Source organism: Lactuca sativa, chromosome 3 (genome assembly GCF_002870075.4).
Source record: "Lactuca sativa cultivar Salinas chromosome 3, Lsat_Salinas_v11, whole genome shotgun sequence".
Classification (NCBI taxonomy): Eukaryota; Viridiplantae; Streptophyta; class Magnoliopsida; order Asterales; family Asteraceae; genus Lactuca; species Lactuca sativa.
In genome coordinates this window covers 115,875,820-115,892,671 of record NC_056625.2, presented here as the reverse complement: position 1 = coordinate 115,892,671, position 16,852 = coordinate 115,875,820, and the positions used below count along the sequence as shown (strand labels likewise).

Below are 16,852 nucleotides of genomic sequence, written 5' to 3'. Positions count from 1 at the left end.
TCAATGGACGGGGACCGTTATGCGATGTCTGTTATTTGTATGGTATGTGGTATGTTAGGAGAACTCACTAAACTTTATGCTTACGGTTTAAGTTTATTTCAGGTATTTCCGGTTCGAAGGGGAAGGGCCCGACTTGATTGTAACGCATCCACCCATGTTTCTGCATTTTTGTGATTGTACTCTGATAACTATTTTTCACTTGACATGCTTGTCGATGTTTTGATATGATCATACGATGACTTTTGGTTGAATTTTAAATGAAATTTTTATCTATAATTTTTGGGATGTTACACCTGGCCTTTTTGTTGGAGTCGGTGGTGGATTTCGAATGCGAAGTGTTCGGATTAAGGACACCTTTTGGACCGTTATGACAAATTTTCCATGTTTTTTGGTGGTCGAATGTTTTAGAATAAACTTAAACAACAATTGTAATCTAAAATATTAATCAAATGGTATTCAAGTCATTTGATGTTGATTAGAGACCAAACCGCAATAAATCTCATCCTTCAAAACTTAATTGTTAGAAAAAGAAATCAAGCACAAAAATTGCACAATTTCATTAACCACAAAGTCCATTTCTATAACTTACTCTAACTTCAATGACGACACTAATATCTGTTTAGAAAATGATTAAACCAATTATTACCAAAAACTTATTGGGTCAAACACTTCGTCCACTTTAATCTCCATTCTTTACGAACACGTAATGCATGATATGATTCATCTAAAAAAACAATAAAGGGATTTATATTCTTTCGGTCAAAGGCATTTAGAATTTGTTTGTAAAGTTTCAGAGATTTATATACTTTCAGTCAAAGGGATTTAGAATTTGTTTGTAAATTTTCTTTAGAGCATGGTTCACATGTGTTACGTCAAATACTTCAATCAATTTGCCCCTCCATCTATGGACATAAACTTGTTAAAGGTACATAAAAATAAAAAATTCCCACCAAGGACATTGATAATTGATTATTATATTTTATTTTAACAGCTGGAATTACATTGGCATTGTTTGGAGGTGTAAGAAAGAATTCAATATATCAGAATAAGGTCCTTGTTAGAGGAGACATTCATGTCATGTTGCATGTTGCATGTTGCTGTGGTCAAAATTCAATGACTGGTAAGTCAGTGGTGACTACGCTTTTGAGGCTGGTATGTCTTTTATTTTATTAGTAAGTTACCGTTTTGGTCCCTGAGACTATTTAATATTTTCATTTTTGGTCCCAAAAAGCTTTTGTTGTAGTTTTGATGTTCTTGTAATGCTTTTGGCCCTGTCTCAAGTTAAATGAATATTTTTGGTCCTTGAGTATAACTAATTTTTGTAAATTTCGTCCCAAAATTACAAGAGAAAACATTTTGTGACCAAAATTGATAGAATCAACTATACTCATGGACTAAAAACTAAAAATGTAACTCACTTTCTCTCTCTCTCTCTCTCTTTTTTTCTTTAATGTTTTGGAGATGTTTAACTAATTAAAATGGGATAATGTCACTAATTAAAATGGGATAATGTCACTGTAGGACATGAAACTTTCTTCAATTGTCTAATTTGGTCCTTAAAGTTGTTTTTTTTTTTTTTTTTTTACATTAGACCAATAAACTCGTAAGTGGCCTTTTAATTATACCATTTTATCAAGTTTTAGAAGGTTTCCCGGTTGACCTTTAATATATGTGAATTAATATATATTTTTTGTTTAATTCAATGCCACGTGAGATATGCCACGTCAATTAATGATATAAGAAGCTTAAATCCTATCGTCTTCAACTATCGAACTTCAGTCGTCTTCATTAATCAGTTGTAAAAGAAACCGAGTTAGGGTTTGTGAAGCATTCTTGTGATCGAGCTGAAGAAACAAAGTAGTTGCAGCAATGGCACAATCGGAACCTAATAGATTGTTTGCGATGGTGGAACTGAACTACCAAGGGGTATTTAATCGAAATCCTTTTTCTTACACTGGTGGTGTGAAAACCATGTTCACTGATGTTGACTTTTCTTCTATGACTTATTATGAGTTTGTTAACTTCTTCGAACGTTTCATGCATGAAGAGTGTAAAAAGTTTTACTACTGTGAACCAGGCAATTCCCTGATGGAAGGGCTTAATCCCATTTCAAATGATGTGGAATATGTTGCTTTTATTTTTGATGCTTATGGAACAGATGGTGTAATTTCGGTTTATGTGGATCATATTGGGGTTGGTGTTGATGGGTGGCTTGATGATGATGATAATGATGTTGATGAACATGATTCTTGTATTGATGGTGAAAATGAAGATAACATAGATGAAGTTAGGAATGTTGCATTTGAGTTTAATGAGGTTGTAGTGTATATGAATAGGACATCAAATGATCCTTTCTTGAGTAAGTTATGTGTTGATCATGAGGATGAAAACAACATTGTAGATGATGACAATGGGAGAGAACTTGAAGTTAACATACAAACTCATTCCATATTTAATGAGCTATTACACTGGAAAAAAAAAAAACCAATTCTAGGGATGAGATTTAAGGGTCCATGGCAACTAAAATCAATGTTGTGTAACTATGTTGTAGCTAATGGATATCAATTGTGTTTTGAAAAAAAATGATAGGACAAGACTTTTGGTGAGGTGTAGCAAGGGTGCTTGCACATTTAGATTATGGGCTTCCTGGATGAGTGATGAAGAGAGTTTCCAAATCAAGTCACTAAAAGCTGATCATAATTGTGCTAGGAACTTCAAGTTTGGATCATTGGTGACATATGCATGGATTGGGAGTCATTATACCAAAGAGATTGCACAAAGTCGGAAAATAAGTGTAAGGAAGCTTAGGTTGAAGGTAATGGCCAAGTTTGGTATCCAAGTTAGTATGGGGCAATGTAGAAGAGCAAAGAAGTATGCACTGAAACTTGTTGAAGGTAGCCTTGTTGAACATTATGGTAAGCTATGGTCATATGGTCATGAGATTTTAAGGACAAATCCTCAGTCAACTGTGAAACTAGATATGGAGGATGGTCCAGATGGAAAGAAATATTTTACCAAGTTCTATTGTTGTTTTCAAGGAGTTAAACAAGGTTGGATTAAAGGGTGTAGAAGGATAATTGGTCTTGATGGATGTTTTCTTAAAGGTGTTTGTAAGGGAGAATTGCTTTGTGCTATTGGGAGGGATGCAAATGACAAGATATATCCTATTGCTTAGGCAGTGGTTAATGTGGAGAACAAGCAGAATTGGAAGTGGTTTTTAGAGCTTCTCATTGATGATCTAAACTTGAATTTAGGAAATTGTTTCAGTTTAATGTTAGACCAACATAAGGTTAGTATTTTACATAGTAATGCATTTATATTTATTTTACACTATCTGAATTAAACCTTTGTACTACTACAAGGTTTGATAGAGGTTGTTAAAGAGTTGCTGCTATATATAAAGCATGGGCAGAGTGCTAGACATATTTGCCAGACTTTGCAGAAGAGATTTACTGGTGCCATATATCATACCTTGTTTTGGAGAGCATCTAAAGCCACAACTGAGCATGCTTTTAAAGTTGTGATGAAAGAAATTGAGACATTGAACCCAGATGCCCATCAATATCTCATGGAGAAAGATCCTAAAACATGATCAAGAGCTTTCTTTCAAACTGGAAGGTGTTGTGATGCAGTTGAAAATGGGTTCTCAAAAAGTTTTAATGTTGTAATAGTAGATGCCAGGAAGAATCCCATAATAACCATGTTAGAGGAGATAAGATTATACATGATGGACAGAATCTACAACATGAAATTAAAGGGACAACAATGGGGAAATCACATTTATCCAGAGATAAGGGATAAGGTGAATTTGCTTAAAAAATCTCAAAGGCATTATCAGGTACTACCAAGTGGATTAAACCAGTTTGAGGTCAGGGGAGCAATAGATGCATATGAGGTGGACTTAGAAAGGAAAACATGCTCATGTAGATTGCGGCAATGGAATGGATATGGATGTGCTCATTCTGTAGCTAGCATATCCTTTTTAATAGGGATGTAGAAGCCTATGTAGACAACATGTTTAGCACAACCACATTTAGGAAGGCATACAATTACATAATTGCTCCCATGAATAGCAGTAACATGTGGCCAGAGACAAACTATACTCCATCATTGCCTCCTATTAATAGAAGGATGCCTGGTAGGCCAGCTACTAAGAGGAAGAAATCCACTACATACAGGAACACACAAGGCTGGAAAGAAAATCAGATGTAGTATTTGCAAGGAGATAGGTCACAACAAGGCCACTTGTCCACAGAGAAGGCCCCAAAAGTTAAATGTGAAGAAACAGAAGAAACAAAAAGTTTGTGTGAAGCAAAATGCAGGACAGGTAAAACAATTTAAAATTTAAATTTATTTACATATGATTTGTTACTAACATAATTATATCATGCCATATAGGGTAGTACAAGTGAACCACGACAACATGAAGAGGTTGAAATGACTCCAATTAAGATGGATACTACTTAAAATGATATGCAAGTTACTCCTACTGATGTTGAATCTAGTAGTGCAGGGGATTTTAGTCACTATATGCAATTTACTCGACCTAGATGTTATGAAGGTGATGAGGGTGTTGTGGGTGAGGAAGCTGATGTGGTTGAGGAAGTTGTTGTGGTTGAAGAAGTTGTTCAAGATAAGGAGGTTGAGGAGGTTGATCCTGTTATCCAAGTTGATAATGTTCAAGAGGTTGATGAGGTTAATCCTAATGCCCAAGTTGATAATGTTAATGTTCAGGAGGTTGCTCCTATTATCCTAGTTCAGCAGGTAAGTGTTAGGCCAATTTCATAGATTTTGAAGAGGATAAGGAGAAGAAAGTCAGAGAGAATACTGAAGCTAAAATTAGGCAAAACAATTGGTGGTGTTTATGATCTAGGAAATTCGAAAGGAAAAGCTCTTGTAATTGATTAGTGTTTATTGTAATTTGTATTTAAAGTTTATGTAATAGGATGATGGTAAATTGGATTTAAAGTTTATGTAATAGGATGATGGTAATTTATATTTAAGTATGTATGAAAGAAAATGGTATTTTTGGTCTTTTAAGTATGTATGAAAGAAAAGGGTATTTTAGTCATTTAAGTATGTATGACGGAAAAGGGTATTTTGGTCATTTGTTTATGTATGACAGAAAAGGGTATGTTGGTCATTTATTTATGTATGACAGAAAATGGTATTTTGGTCATTTAAGTATGTATGAAAGAAAAGGGTATTTTGGTCATTTAAGTATGTATGAAAGAAAAGGGTATTTTGGTCATTTAAGTATGTATGAAAGAAAAGGGTGTTTTGGTCATTTAAGTATGTATGACAGAAAAGGGTATGTTGGTCATTTATTTATGTATGACAGAAAAGGGTATGTTGGTCATTTATTTATGTATGACATGAAGTATGAAAGTATGTTGCCTTTTTAAGTAAAATCATGACATTTGGCTTTAAATATTTATGTATGGAAAAAATTGGAATAATGTGCATGCATGGGGATGTTTTATATGGTCCCGAATATGGTTCTATAATGGCTTCACAGGTCTCATTTTTCATTATTAAAACACCCACTGACTACAAATGGTCCCCATACACATAGTGTACTTCCACATGACCACTTCCTCATTTGTTCCCAAATTTAAAACATGCACAATAACCAATCTAATTAAATAAATTTGTTGGGAATATAGGTCATGCATATGTTTGATTAACATCAACATCTGATTATACAAAATGCCCTACAATTGAGACTTTGAATATTTTTTTACATTACTTATCATATGCCCTTTCATTAGGGACTTACCACCTTACAACATCAACACATCAAGGTTGATAACCCCAACTTATAACTAAAAGCAGCTTCAATACATACAAAATGTCTATACTTACTGACTTTCTAGTCTGCCTTTACAAAAAATATAAGGGATCTCAAAAAACAAAAGCTTACACTAACCAACCTAACTAACTACAATCACCCCTTAACTTCGAAACACATAGGGCCAAGCAAGCAAACAACAGGGCAACTATCATCTTGTACCTGCCTATTGCCTTCCTTGCATCATGAACTTCTTTCTCACTCTTTGCCACCTTATACTGCTCCTATGACAGCAGAAACTCCACTTCAGCAATCCTTCTCCTCAAATTGTTCATCTCAGACAGTTCCTCTTTGGCATCCAGTTTCTGCTTCAGAGAATATAGCAGGTTTTTGTAGTACCCGTCTGCTTGTTCTTCATATTTCCATTCAAAGAAGCTACATTTCCTCAACCTAGTCTATAAAAAGCCAATAAAATTAGGGTTTGATTGACAATCCCAAATCAGCTACCTTTTAATGTACCAACGAAATGGGTTTTATGCACAGTGATCGTCAAGAAGCAAATAAAATTAGGGTTTTTAACAGATGAAACAAAATACAAATACACCATTATCGTCTTTACAGAAAGAAACAACACATCAAACCATAAAATACTAACTTATTAAAATCAAGAGAATCGGGACCTACCATACTGTTTTGACAATTCCAGAATCGTCTCTCAGGGTTTGTTATCTTCCAACAGATTCGTTCTTTAGCTGGAACGACACAATCACAAACCTTTACCCCTTCTTGCGACTGAACATGAGTGACTTGTAGCTGATTCCTTGACGTCGATGAGCTCGAAGACATTCTTCTTCAAGAAGGAAATAGTGGGGGGGGGGGGGGGGGGGGGGAGTCTTTGATTTTTCAAAGAAGGGTAAGTAAAGATTTAATGGAGGTCCGAATGAGGGTTTGCATTAATAAGCCTATATCGACAACTAGACTTCTTCGACACATAAGCTTCCAACGTAAGCTTATTGGACACATCAGCGTGCCACATAAGCATTGTAACCGGGAAACCTTCTAAAACTTGATAAAATGATATAATTAAAAGGTCACTTACAAGTTACTAGCCTAATGTACCAAAAAAAACTTTAAGGACCAAATTAGCCAATTGAAAAAAGTTTCATATGCTAAAATGACATTATCCCAATTAAAATCACACATCTAAAGTATTATGTTTTTTTTTTCCTTAAATGTTTTGTTGTCACGATTTGATTTGGTATTCATATTGCTAGATAGACGCGGTGAGCTACATGAGAAACGAGTTTGTGAACACATAATGTCCGTAAGTCAACTCAATCGGTCAAACCCTATATTTCCTTTTTTATATATAAAAAAACAAAAACATTATATTCATTTTTCTTTCTTTCTTTGTAGTTGCATGAAGCCAATAGTGATCATTCACAAACTGTGAAAAAGAAAAAAAAAAATATTACTTTTTGAATATTGTATGCAATTTTGGGACCAAAAACATTATAATTATGAAATGAGAAGATTAATTTTCTCTATAAGCAATATAATTAGCAAGAGCAATTAAAGGAGCTGCCTTTATTTGATCGAACTCTAACAACTGTTCTTGAGCCTCCTTGTTCAATTTCTCTGCAAATTCTCTTGATTTTTCGATCCCCAACAATTTTGGATATGTAGTCTTATCTGCCACCAGATCTTTTCCGGCGGTTTTGCCCAATTCCTCCGACGACTTTGTGACATCAAGAATATCATCCACCACCTGAAACAAAAGCCCAATTGATCTCGCAAATTTCCTTAATTTTTCAATTTCTTCATCAGATCCGCCACCCATAATGGCACCGAGGACGACGGAGCCTTCAAGCAAAGCCGCCGTCTTGTGTAAATGGATAAACTCTAAATGGTCTAATCCGACATCGGCGCCTTCGGAGCAGATATCAACAACCTGACCGGCGACAAGACCTTCTGAGCCAATACACTTCGCGAGCTCGCCGATGGCCCGGAGAATCCGGTCGGAGGAGACGCCTTCTGTCGCCGTAGCGATGTGTTCGAATGAGAACGAAAGTAAGGCGTCGCCGGCGAGGACGGCGACGTCCTCACCGTATACTATGTGATTGGTGGGCTTTCCCCGGCGGAAGTCGTCGTTATCCATGCAGGGTAAGTCGTCGTGCATTAACGACATGGTGTGAATCATCTCGACAGCGCAGGCAGCAGGCATAGCCGTTAACGGGTCGCCTCCGACGAGTTCGCAGGCGGCGATACACAGCATCGGTCGGACGCGTTTTCCGCCGGCGAGAAGGGAGTACCGCATAGATTCATGGATCTTTTCCGGGTGTTTGAGTGGAACAGCGGAATCTAGGGCTTGATTTACCGAATTAGCTTTTTCCAACATGTAAGACTTGAAATCAAACGCCAATTTCAAATGGGTTTCTTCGATTTTGTTTTCCGGTAGGTTTGATTGCTGTTCCTTGGTCAAAATTGCAGAAACAGAAGAGAATGAAGATGAAGAAACGGGTCGAAACATTCGGGTCTCGCAGTGCAACGATGTAGATCTGGTTCTAATGGGTGCTCCATAGAACAAACTTGTGGTATTTAAAAGAAGACTCATTTTTGCAGAAAGTGATTGCTTAAAGAGTGCAAAAATGGAGGAAATTAGAGGGTTTTAATCACCATCATTGGGTGATGCAATACAATTGTGGGGGGAGATACGATGTAAAAAACAAGAAAACTTGTAGTTGTGTTGTGGAATCTTACGGCTCATTCAATGTATATACCACCCACTACCTATAAATTTATTATTATTATATTATATTAATATTACTTAACACATTTAGAATCTTTTTGAGACGGATTTAACACATTTAGAAAATTATTCTAATATTAATATGTTAGTTACAACAATAACGTGATTGGATTGATATTTTTATATAATATTGTATTAGTTCATTCAATATTTTTAACTTTTTGTTTTTAATTATGTTTAATATATACAAATGACTACACTAGTAATATTAAACATTCTACTAATGCAATTCTTGACTGTTTTTTTTTTTTTTTTATAAATATTTGGATCATTAAAGAGTTTGTGTGACCGGAAAGTAACTTCCATTTCGGCGTCAAAATATGTATCTTAAACGAACCGGTTAGTCGTATCTTGTGTCGGAACTAAGAATACACTTTGATATATTCGTTACATGGCTCAACCGAAAAATAACACAAAATCGTTTAAGGTCAACTCAAACCGGTTTCCTTGCATGTCAGGTATGTCGTGTCATGAACGGAGTAGGCAAACTATTTAGGCAATAAAGTGAAATTAACTAAACCAACCAATTGGTTATGCAATTTTGAAGAAAAAAACCAACTTTTTTAAATTTTGTCAAACTAATCACGTACTCAGGACTGGGGTATTTCGGAGCAGACGAAAATGATTTCACCATGGATGCATTGAACATGTGTGAAACTGTAACATCCTAAATATCACATGTAAAATTTTTGTTTTTAATTCAACACAAAACCATCAAATATTCATGTCAAACCATCATAAGTATGTTAATATGAAAATAGTTATCAGAGTACAAATCCCAAAATCATAAAAAGCTAGATACGGGTGGATGCGTTGCGATCAGGTCAAGGCTCTTGCCCTTTGATCATTAAGTACCTGAAACATAAACTTAAACCGTAAGCACAAAACTTAGTGACTTTCCCCAAAATACCACATATCATACATACAATAGGCTCCGCTCGGTACATATCTGCCGGTCACATGCGATGGGCCCCGTCCAACACATTTAACAGACCCCGCCTTGCATCGGGCCCGGCCCGGTATACATACATACACATACAATATATGTAAGAGTCATACAGACAGCTAACATCCTATAAACATAAATCAGTGGGCCAACATTGGTGTCTTCGACCCGCTAAACACTGTGAGAATACTCACCTCAATCTGATGATGAACAGTCACACACACAAGTTGCTGCCTCATGTTCAGATTTGGCTGATCCATCAGGTACCTCAAACTTTTGTGGTCAGTGTAAATGATACAACGAACCCTACATAAGTAATAACGCCAAATATTGAGGGCAAATACTGCCGCCCCTAGCTCCAAATCATGAGTGGGGTAATTTGTCTCATGAGGCTTCAACTGCTTCGAAACATAAGCTATCACACGGCCCCACTGCATCAAAACTACACCCAATCCTGAACTCGACGCAACACAGTACACTACAAAATCATCCATACCCTCTGGCAGGGTAAAGATCGAAGCCTCACATAACTTCTGCCTCAAGGTCTCAAATGTCGCCTGCTGCTCAGGCCCCCAACGAAAATTAGCAGACTTCTTAATCAACCTAGTCAACGGAACTGCGATCCTGGATAAATTCTCGATAAACCTCTGGTAATACCTAGCCAAACCAAGGAAAATTCGAATCTCGGATGCAGCTCTCGGAACCTCCCACCGTATCACGGCTTCGATCCTGGCCGGATCAACAAGAATACCCTTCTGATTGACAAGGTGCCCTAGAAACTGCACCTCCCGCAACTAGAAATCGCACTTGGAGAATTTGGCATATAGTCACTCCCTCCTTAGAGTCTCCAGAACATCACGCAGATGAGCCTCGTGCTGCTCCTTGCTCTTAGAATAGACCAAGATATCATCAATAAACACAATGACTGACCGATTTAGCATTGGTCTACAAACCCGGTTCAAGAGATCCATGAATGTTGTTGGTGCATTAGTGAGCCAAAAATGCATCACCACGAACTCGTAATGACCATAACAAGTTAGAAAGGTCGTCTTCTGAACATCCTCATATCAAACCCTCATTTGATGATAGCTTAAACGCAAATCAATCTTGGATTCCCAAGACACACCCTACAACTGATCGAACGAATCATCAATACTCAAAAGCGGATAATGATTCTTCATTGTCACCTTGTTCAACTCCCGGTAATCAATGTACATCTTGTAGGAGTCATCCTTCTTCTTTACAAACAGAATTCGTACTCCCCAGGGCGAACATCTCGTTCTGATAAACCCCTTGTCTAACAGCTCCTGCAGCTGTATAGACAACTCTTGCATCTCCGGTGGAGCTAACCGATAAGGTGTCTTGGCTATCGGAGTCGTACTTGGACCAAATCAATACGAAACTCCACCTGCCTCTCCGAAGGTGATCAAGGCAAGTCCTCCGGAAATACATCAGAATACTCTCGAACAACCGTCACATCGTCAATTGTCCTCTTTCTCTCTTCTCTGATATCCAATACATAAGCCACGAACCCATAACAACCCTACTATAAATATCTATGAGCTCTCGCAGCCGAGCAGAGAGTTGGTCCATGCTGAGCACCCTCTCATGAATAACCAGTTCTCCCTCACTTGGGGTTCGAACCCGAACTAACTGGCGCTCGTAATCAATCATCTCCCCATTAGGGCTCAGCCAATCCATCCCCACGATCACCTTACTCTTGTGTAAAGGAATAGGAACCAAATCAATCAGATACCGCTCGCTAAATAGCTCATGAATAACAAATTAAGAGTTTGATTCTTCATTGAAAAATTAAGAGGCTACCAAATAGCCACTTACTTTTTATTTTACAATGTAAGCGAATAAAATAGGTTTAACTTATAATTAGAAAAATAAATCGAAGTACCGAATTTATGACTAATCTCCCAACCCTAAATTTTGATGGCTTTTATCCTCTCAAACTCCCGAAAACCCTCTCGTGGTGACTCGAAGCCTCTCTGGTTGCGCCATGTCCTTTGATTAGAACTCTAATCGTTTACGGTTTGTGGTGTTGAAAAGGTTCCATCAAGAAGGGATATGTTAAGGTTGTTTTGTTGCCCTTTGGGTGCAAGTACGAAAGGGGAATACAACTTTGTATTCTAATCATCTGTTCGATTGGATAGAACATGCAAGGCAAGGGCTATAAATATATGTATTCTTTAAACACCCTATTATTGTTTTTATTTATTTGCATCAGATCTATTGGACATGTGATCCTCTTTTGGTTTATGGGTTGTTTTGTTTATCGTTTATGTTGTAACTTTGTGGCTTGTTTGTATGCCCATAACCTATCAAGTAACTTATTTATTCCTATTTTTTAAATAATTTTATTTATTTGTTTGTTTTTTTTTAATTTAGCTTTTTGCAAACTAATTTATCATCTATGACATTTTTATACGTTTAGTTCCCTAAAAACCTTGCTTCCTAAGCATACTGATAAAGAATTAGCAGAGTCGTCTCCCTCCTCCTAAAAGAGAGAAGCGGGCTAACCCAAGAGAGAGACCAGCCATAATTGCTCTTAAGGTTAGTTAATGGCTTTCAAGGGCTGAGGGACATTAGCCACTCTCCTGCTCGTACCTCGCTAACAACCGTCAACAACCAGTGTTGCAACAACTCCTAAATCAATAGGGCCATAAAGACTAGTCCTACTTGCCCTAGAGATTAGTTAATAGCTTCAAAGACCGGCAGGAAGTCTCTTATTAGTTATATGTTATTTAAATTTTAAAATATACCTCTTCGTACAAAAAGTTTAGTAAAACATTCATAATGGAAAGTTTAATGAGAACATTGAATGAGGTAACAAACCTAATTGTTATTAAATTGATGAAACTCTACTATTGACATTCAATGCATTATATGAGAACATTGATAGAGTTGTATGGAATATAAAATGATAGATTTGTTAATCTATTAAACTCTATGACTATGGAAGTTCAATGCATTTTAAATGTCAAATTTGATTATTTTTATGAACATTTTTTTTATTTTTTTTAACTCCAAAAATTATTATTATTATTATTATTATTTATTTTTTTATTCAGAATCTTTCATTATATTTTTCATTACCAAATTCATAAGAAATATTTACATAGACGTAGCGGGTAAACAAGCAACAAGTTGTGTCACAACTCCTTTTTGGATGACAAAACTAATTCTTTTAAAAACAACATCTATAGATCTTGGAGTCATAACATTACTATGCATGACCCGTTGGACTCTATTGAGTAGCTCGACAACTTCTGGCGCAAGGAAACCGAAAGTATCAAATGCAAAGGGTATAAACGTGTGTTGATTTTCCATGCACGCTTTCTCATGTTTTTCCACTTTGCTTGATGCAGCTTTTAAAGCAACTTGCCCCATAGTGAAAACTCCACTCCCTAAACCCACACGAGGGGAAACCCTTGTTAGATCCACGCATGCATGTTTTCCTCCATCTCATCCAAATATTAAAACATCAGTTGGTCTAAGTGTTGATCTTCCTTCCAATGGGTCAGTCAGAAAGTTCCCATAGGCCTTTTTCTTGGCAGAAACCCCAGCATGCCTAAATATGTCGAAAAGAGAATCTCTAACCAAATCGTCTCGATACTTGAAACCCGGGAGCTCTTTATAATGAACTGCATGTTCCCTAAATGAGTCCAAGCATGCCTTGCAACAAACGGGGCAAGTCTCGTCAGCTGGAAATAAAAGGATCATAAGGCGATACTTGAGGATGGCACGATACTCAACTGGCGACATATGCTGGTCAAGATCGTCAATAGGAATAGTCATAAGAAAATCTTGAGCATATGGGGCCCTTAGACACTCAAAAATTGCTTTATGCCTAATCGTCATGTCGAAGTGAACTTCCATGTCTTGGACAATTTTACTATAAAGGGTACTCGCCAATGAATGTTGGATTTTTGGATGGATGGTGTCCTTATTAGTGAAACCGCTGAAGTCAAAGCCCGAAACATTGATCATACATATAGCATTGATCTCATGGTTTTTTTCCTCATCCTAAATTTGATATATAAATATTTAGGTTTTGTCAATTACTAAATATTTTACGATATTCAAATATAGAAAATTTAATTTTAGGATATTCAAATATAGATATGTTAAAATATGAAAAAAAAAAAATGTTTGGAATCATTTAAGAACCAAATTCATTAAACTATGAATATATATATATATATATATATATATATATATATATATATATATATATATAACGTTAGGCTGAAAATAAGTGCGGTAAGATAACCATAAATAACATCAAATCATTGAAATGTATTCACAATTTAATAACTGTGAATTGATTTTCTTTATTTGAGTTCAATAACCGTAATTTTGGTTCCTAAATGATTTTTAACATTGTTTAATTAGTATTTGAACATATTTCTATTCGAACATACATGTTTTTGTGACCATGGTTGATTGGCAGATGACATTCAGCTCACGAAACCCACATGTTCAGGCCCCATGGACAAACATGCATATATTATAACCAAAAAAGTTTGATTTAAATTGAATATCGACTTGGAAAAACAGAACTCATTAATAACCATCATAATATTTTTTTTTGAAACAGTAAAATATATTAAAAAAATCTAATGCTTAGCAAGTGACTAGGCAAGGGCAAAGAAGAACAAACATAGTTTTTAGTTTATTACATGGGGGGAATGCGGGAGGAATTTCAATCTATCTAATTACCAACTCGACCATTGCCCCTACATTTGAGCCATAAATATGTCAAAACTTTGATGTTTTCAGTGCCTCTACAAATTGTAGTAAATACTTCTCGAAATAATTTGCCATTCCTGATCTTCCAAAGATTCCATAGCAAACTGTAGCAAATACATAGCAGTTTAATGCGCTTTTTAGGGCATCTACCCCATAAGGCTGCAAAATGAAGTAGTTCACCAACATCATTGAATTCTTGTTTGTTTAATCCACACCATTTAAAGATCTTATTCATTATAATTCTTGTGTATGAGCATCTCATAAGAATATGATCAACACACTCAACTTCACCAATACAAGTTCCACATAGTGTCGAGTCGATATTCATGTCACGTGATTGTAATGTTGTAGCAGATGGAATGTGTCCTTGTACAGCCCTCAAAACAAAGCAAAGCACCTTTATTGGGATAACCTTGCACTAACTGATCAATGGAAGATTGGAAATGTCACACCCCCAAACCTGAACGACGGAAACATTCGGGGGCGGAGGACGTTATGTACAGTATCATAACAAATGTAAAATAGTAATCAAAGCAACAACAACCATTATATTGATAATATAGTGTTTACATTGTATATATAACATCGATTGATTGTTTTCAAAAGTAGATAACAAAACAAGACTTGAAGCTACTATGCTCCATCTTCTCGAAACTTGTACAAGTAGCTGTTTACTAGTTTCCTGATAATACAAGTGATTTGGAAAGTGTATCAACATTTAATTTGGTGTGTTCATAAGTATTTGGTTTAGAAAGTAAGTTCTTTGTTCCTTGAAAATGTTCGTGTATTACTACAAAAAATCCTATATTTTCTTAATAACATGAAATGTAGTCTTAAGCCTTAAGACCAAAATATATATGTTTCTTACGTTTAAAGAGTGATATATGACGCTTTGAATTCGCTTACGTAAAGTGACCAATACTAGTTCCTACCATGATTACCTAGTGCATACAAGTTATATAAAATCAAAGATCGAACAGACAGTTGAATAGGCGGATCTGCCCTAAGCCCACAACCAAACAAGGAACAGGAAATGAGGCGGAAATCACACATTCCACTATCTATCGAATCTTCATTTTATATAACCCAAACATATCCACTAAGTAATCATACCAATATGTAGATTATTGTATATGTTTCCAGAAAATCCGATATTTCCTATGAAATGAGTTATGATTCGTTGTGTCTAAAATGAATGTATTAAACCCGAAAAATCCTATATTTTCCCTGAGAATGAATTTGTAGAACTGTTTACTTGTAAAGTGATAACGTTTAACCCGAAAAATCCTATATTTTCCTTAAAGCTGTAAAGTAGTCTAAATACTCCAAGACCGTAAATGTAAGTAAATATGACATACTTAGTTGTATATCTTGTAGTTTTATTATTAAGTAAAACTAGTTGAAGATGTGTTTACCCTGAATTCTGAATGTGTTGATAATACCCTATCATGATTACTCAGTCCCTACAAGTTATATATAACTAAGACTTGAATCGACAGTCGATTGGGTGATTCTGCCCTAAGTCCACAACCAAACAAGGAATAGGAAATGAGGCGGGAGTCACACATTCCACTGTCTATCAAATAAAAACCATATATAACCCTCATGTAAATACGAAGTAATCATATAGTTATTATCCCTTGAGCTTGATTGAGTTACGTATTACTACGTGCATGAGTCATTGTTTCCGCGTGCGAGTTCTTATAACCATACTAATATGACCGATATCCAGATAGTTAATGACATTTGTCACCCCGAAACTTCAGTTCCAACTGCAGCTAACAATCAGGGTGTGGGATTGTCAGTCCCGTATAGATCTATACACAAACTCACGCTCTCCCTCCAGGAGACTCTGGCTATAAGTGGGGGACTTTCGTTTGATACTAAACTAAGCCGTTGTCTCACATAATTTGCTAACAACAAGTTCATGAGTAATATGTTGAAAAATCTTTTAGTAAATAAAAATAAAAATTTTTATTTATAACTTTGTACGATAGAAAGAGTGGATTGACTCATAAATTATACTTATCACAATTTGTATGCTTGTTTTCATATCGTTTTCCTTCTAAATGAACTAACCTGTAATTTCCATACACTATACCTATCATAGTTTATATGCATATTATTTGTATAATGAAACCTTGTTACTAACAACTTTTAAAAGATTACAGGTTTGATAATAGCGTTTATTATTCGTAGTTGGTATCTTCATGTAATGAATACGTAAAGTATAAGAAAACATAAACAATAGTTTGTAACACAAGTTTCCTTGTGTTATACTTGTATCCCCCCCCCCCATATAAAACATATAAAGAGTTTGGAAAAGTGTAGGGGTATGAACTCACTTGATAAGTGGTGAATCGGGCAGCGTTTCGTTTCTTGGAATGATCTTTCTTGACATAACCGCGGGTTTCTGGTGAAGAAACGAGCTTCACGCGGGCAGCACTTCGACTGGAAAGGAGTTAGTTTCTCAGGAGATTCGGGGCGTTGGGAGTTGCATCGTGTGCTAGGGGTGTTACCGGGGCTCCAGGGTGGTTTAGAGGGG

At 36.0% G+C, this 16,852-nt stretch overlaps 2 protein-coding genes across 2 annotated transcripts; both read right to left on the bottom strand.

Moving 5' to 3' along the window:
- Positions 1–5,678: 5,678 nt before the first annotated feature.
- On the bottom strand, positions 5,679–6,674 carry LOC111892379 (uncharacterized). The gene is made up of 2 exons (XM_023888427.3): positions 6,476–6,674; positions 5,679–6,246 (listed from the first exon to the last, which is right to left on the bottom strand). The coding sequence occupies exons 1-2, from the start codon at positions 6,635–6,637 to the stop codon at positions 6,076–6,078; spliced, it is 333 nt and encodes a 110-aa protein (XP_023744195.1). The 5' UTR covers positions 6,638–6,674; the 3' UTR covers positions 5,679–6,075.
- Positions 6,675–7,286: 612 nt separating this feature from the next.
- Positions 7,287–8,549, bottom strand: LOC111892369 (geranylgeranyl pyrophosphate synthase, chloroplastic). Its single transcript, XM_023888419.3, has one exon. The coding sequence runs from the start codon at positions 8,403–8,405 to the stop codon at positions 7,326–7,328; it is 1,080 nt and encodes a 359-aa protein (XP_023744187.2). The 5' UTR covers positions 8,406–8,549; the 3' UTR covers positions 7,287–7,325.
- Positions 8,550–16,852: the final 8,303 nt, after the last annotated feature.

What these genes read in the sequence shown, in the direction of transcription:
- LOC111892369 (XM_023888419.3), bottom strand. Translation starts at nt 8,405, where the DNA reads ATGAGTCTTCTTTTAAATACCACAAGTTTGTTCTATGGAGCACCCATT.
- LOC111892379 (XM_023888427.3), bottom strand. Translation starts at nt 6,637, where the DNA reads ATGTCTTCGAGCTCATCGACGTCAAGGAATCAGCTACAAGTCACTCAT. An exon ending in GGAATTGTCAAAACAGTATG is followed by an intron (nt 6,247 to 6,475) that starts GTAGGTCCCGAT and finishes GGCTTTTTATAG; the next exon opens with ACTAGGTTGAGGAAATGTAG.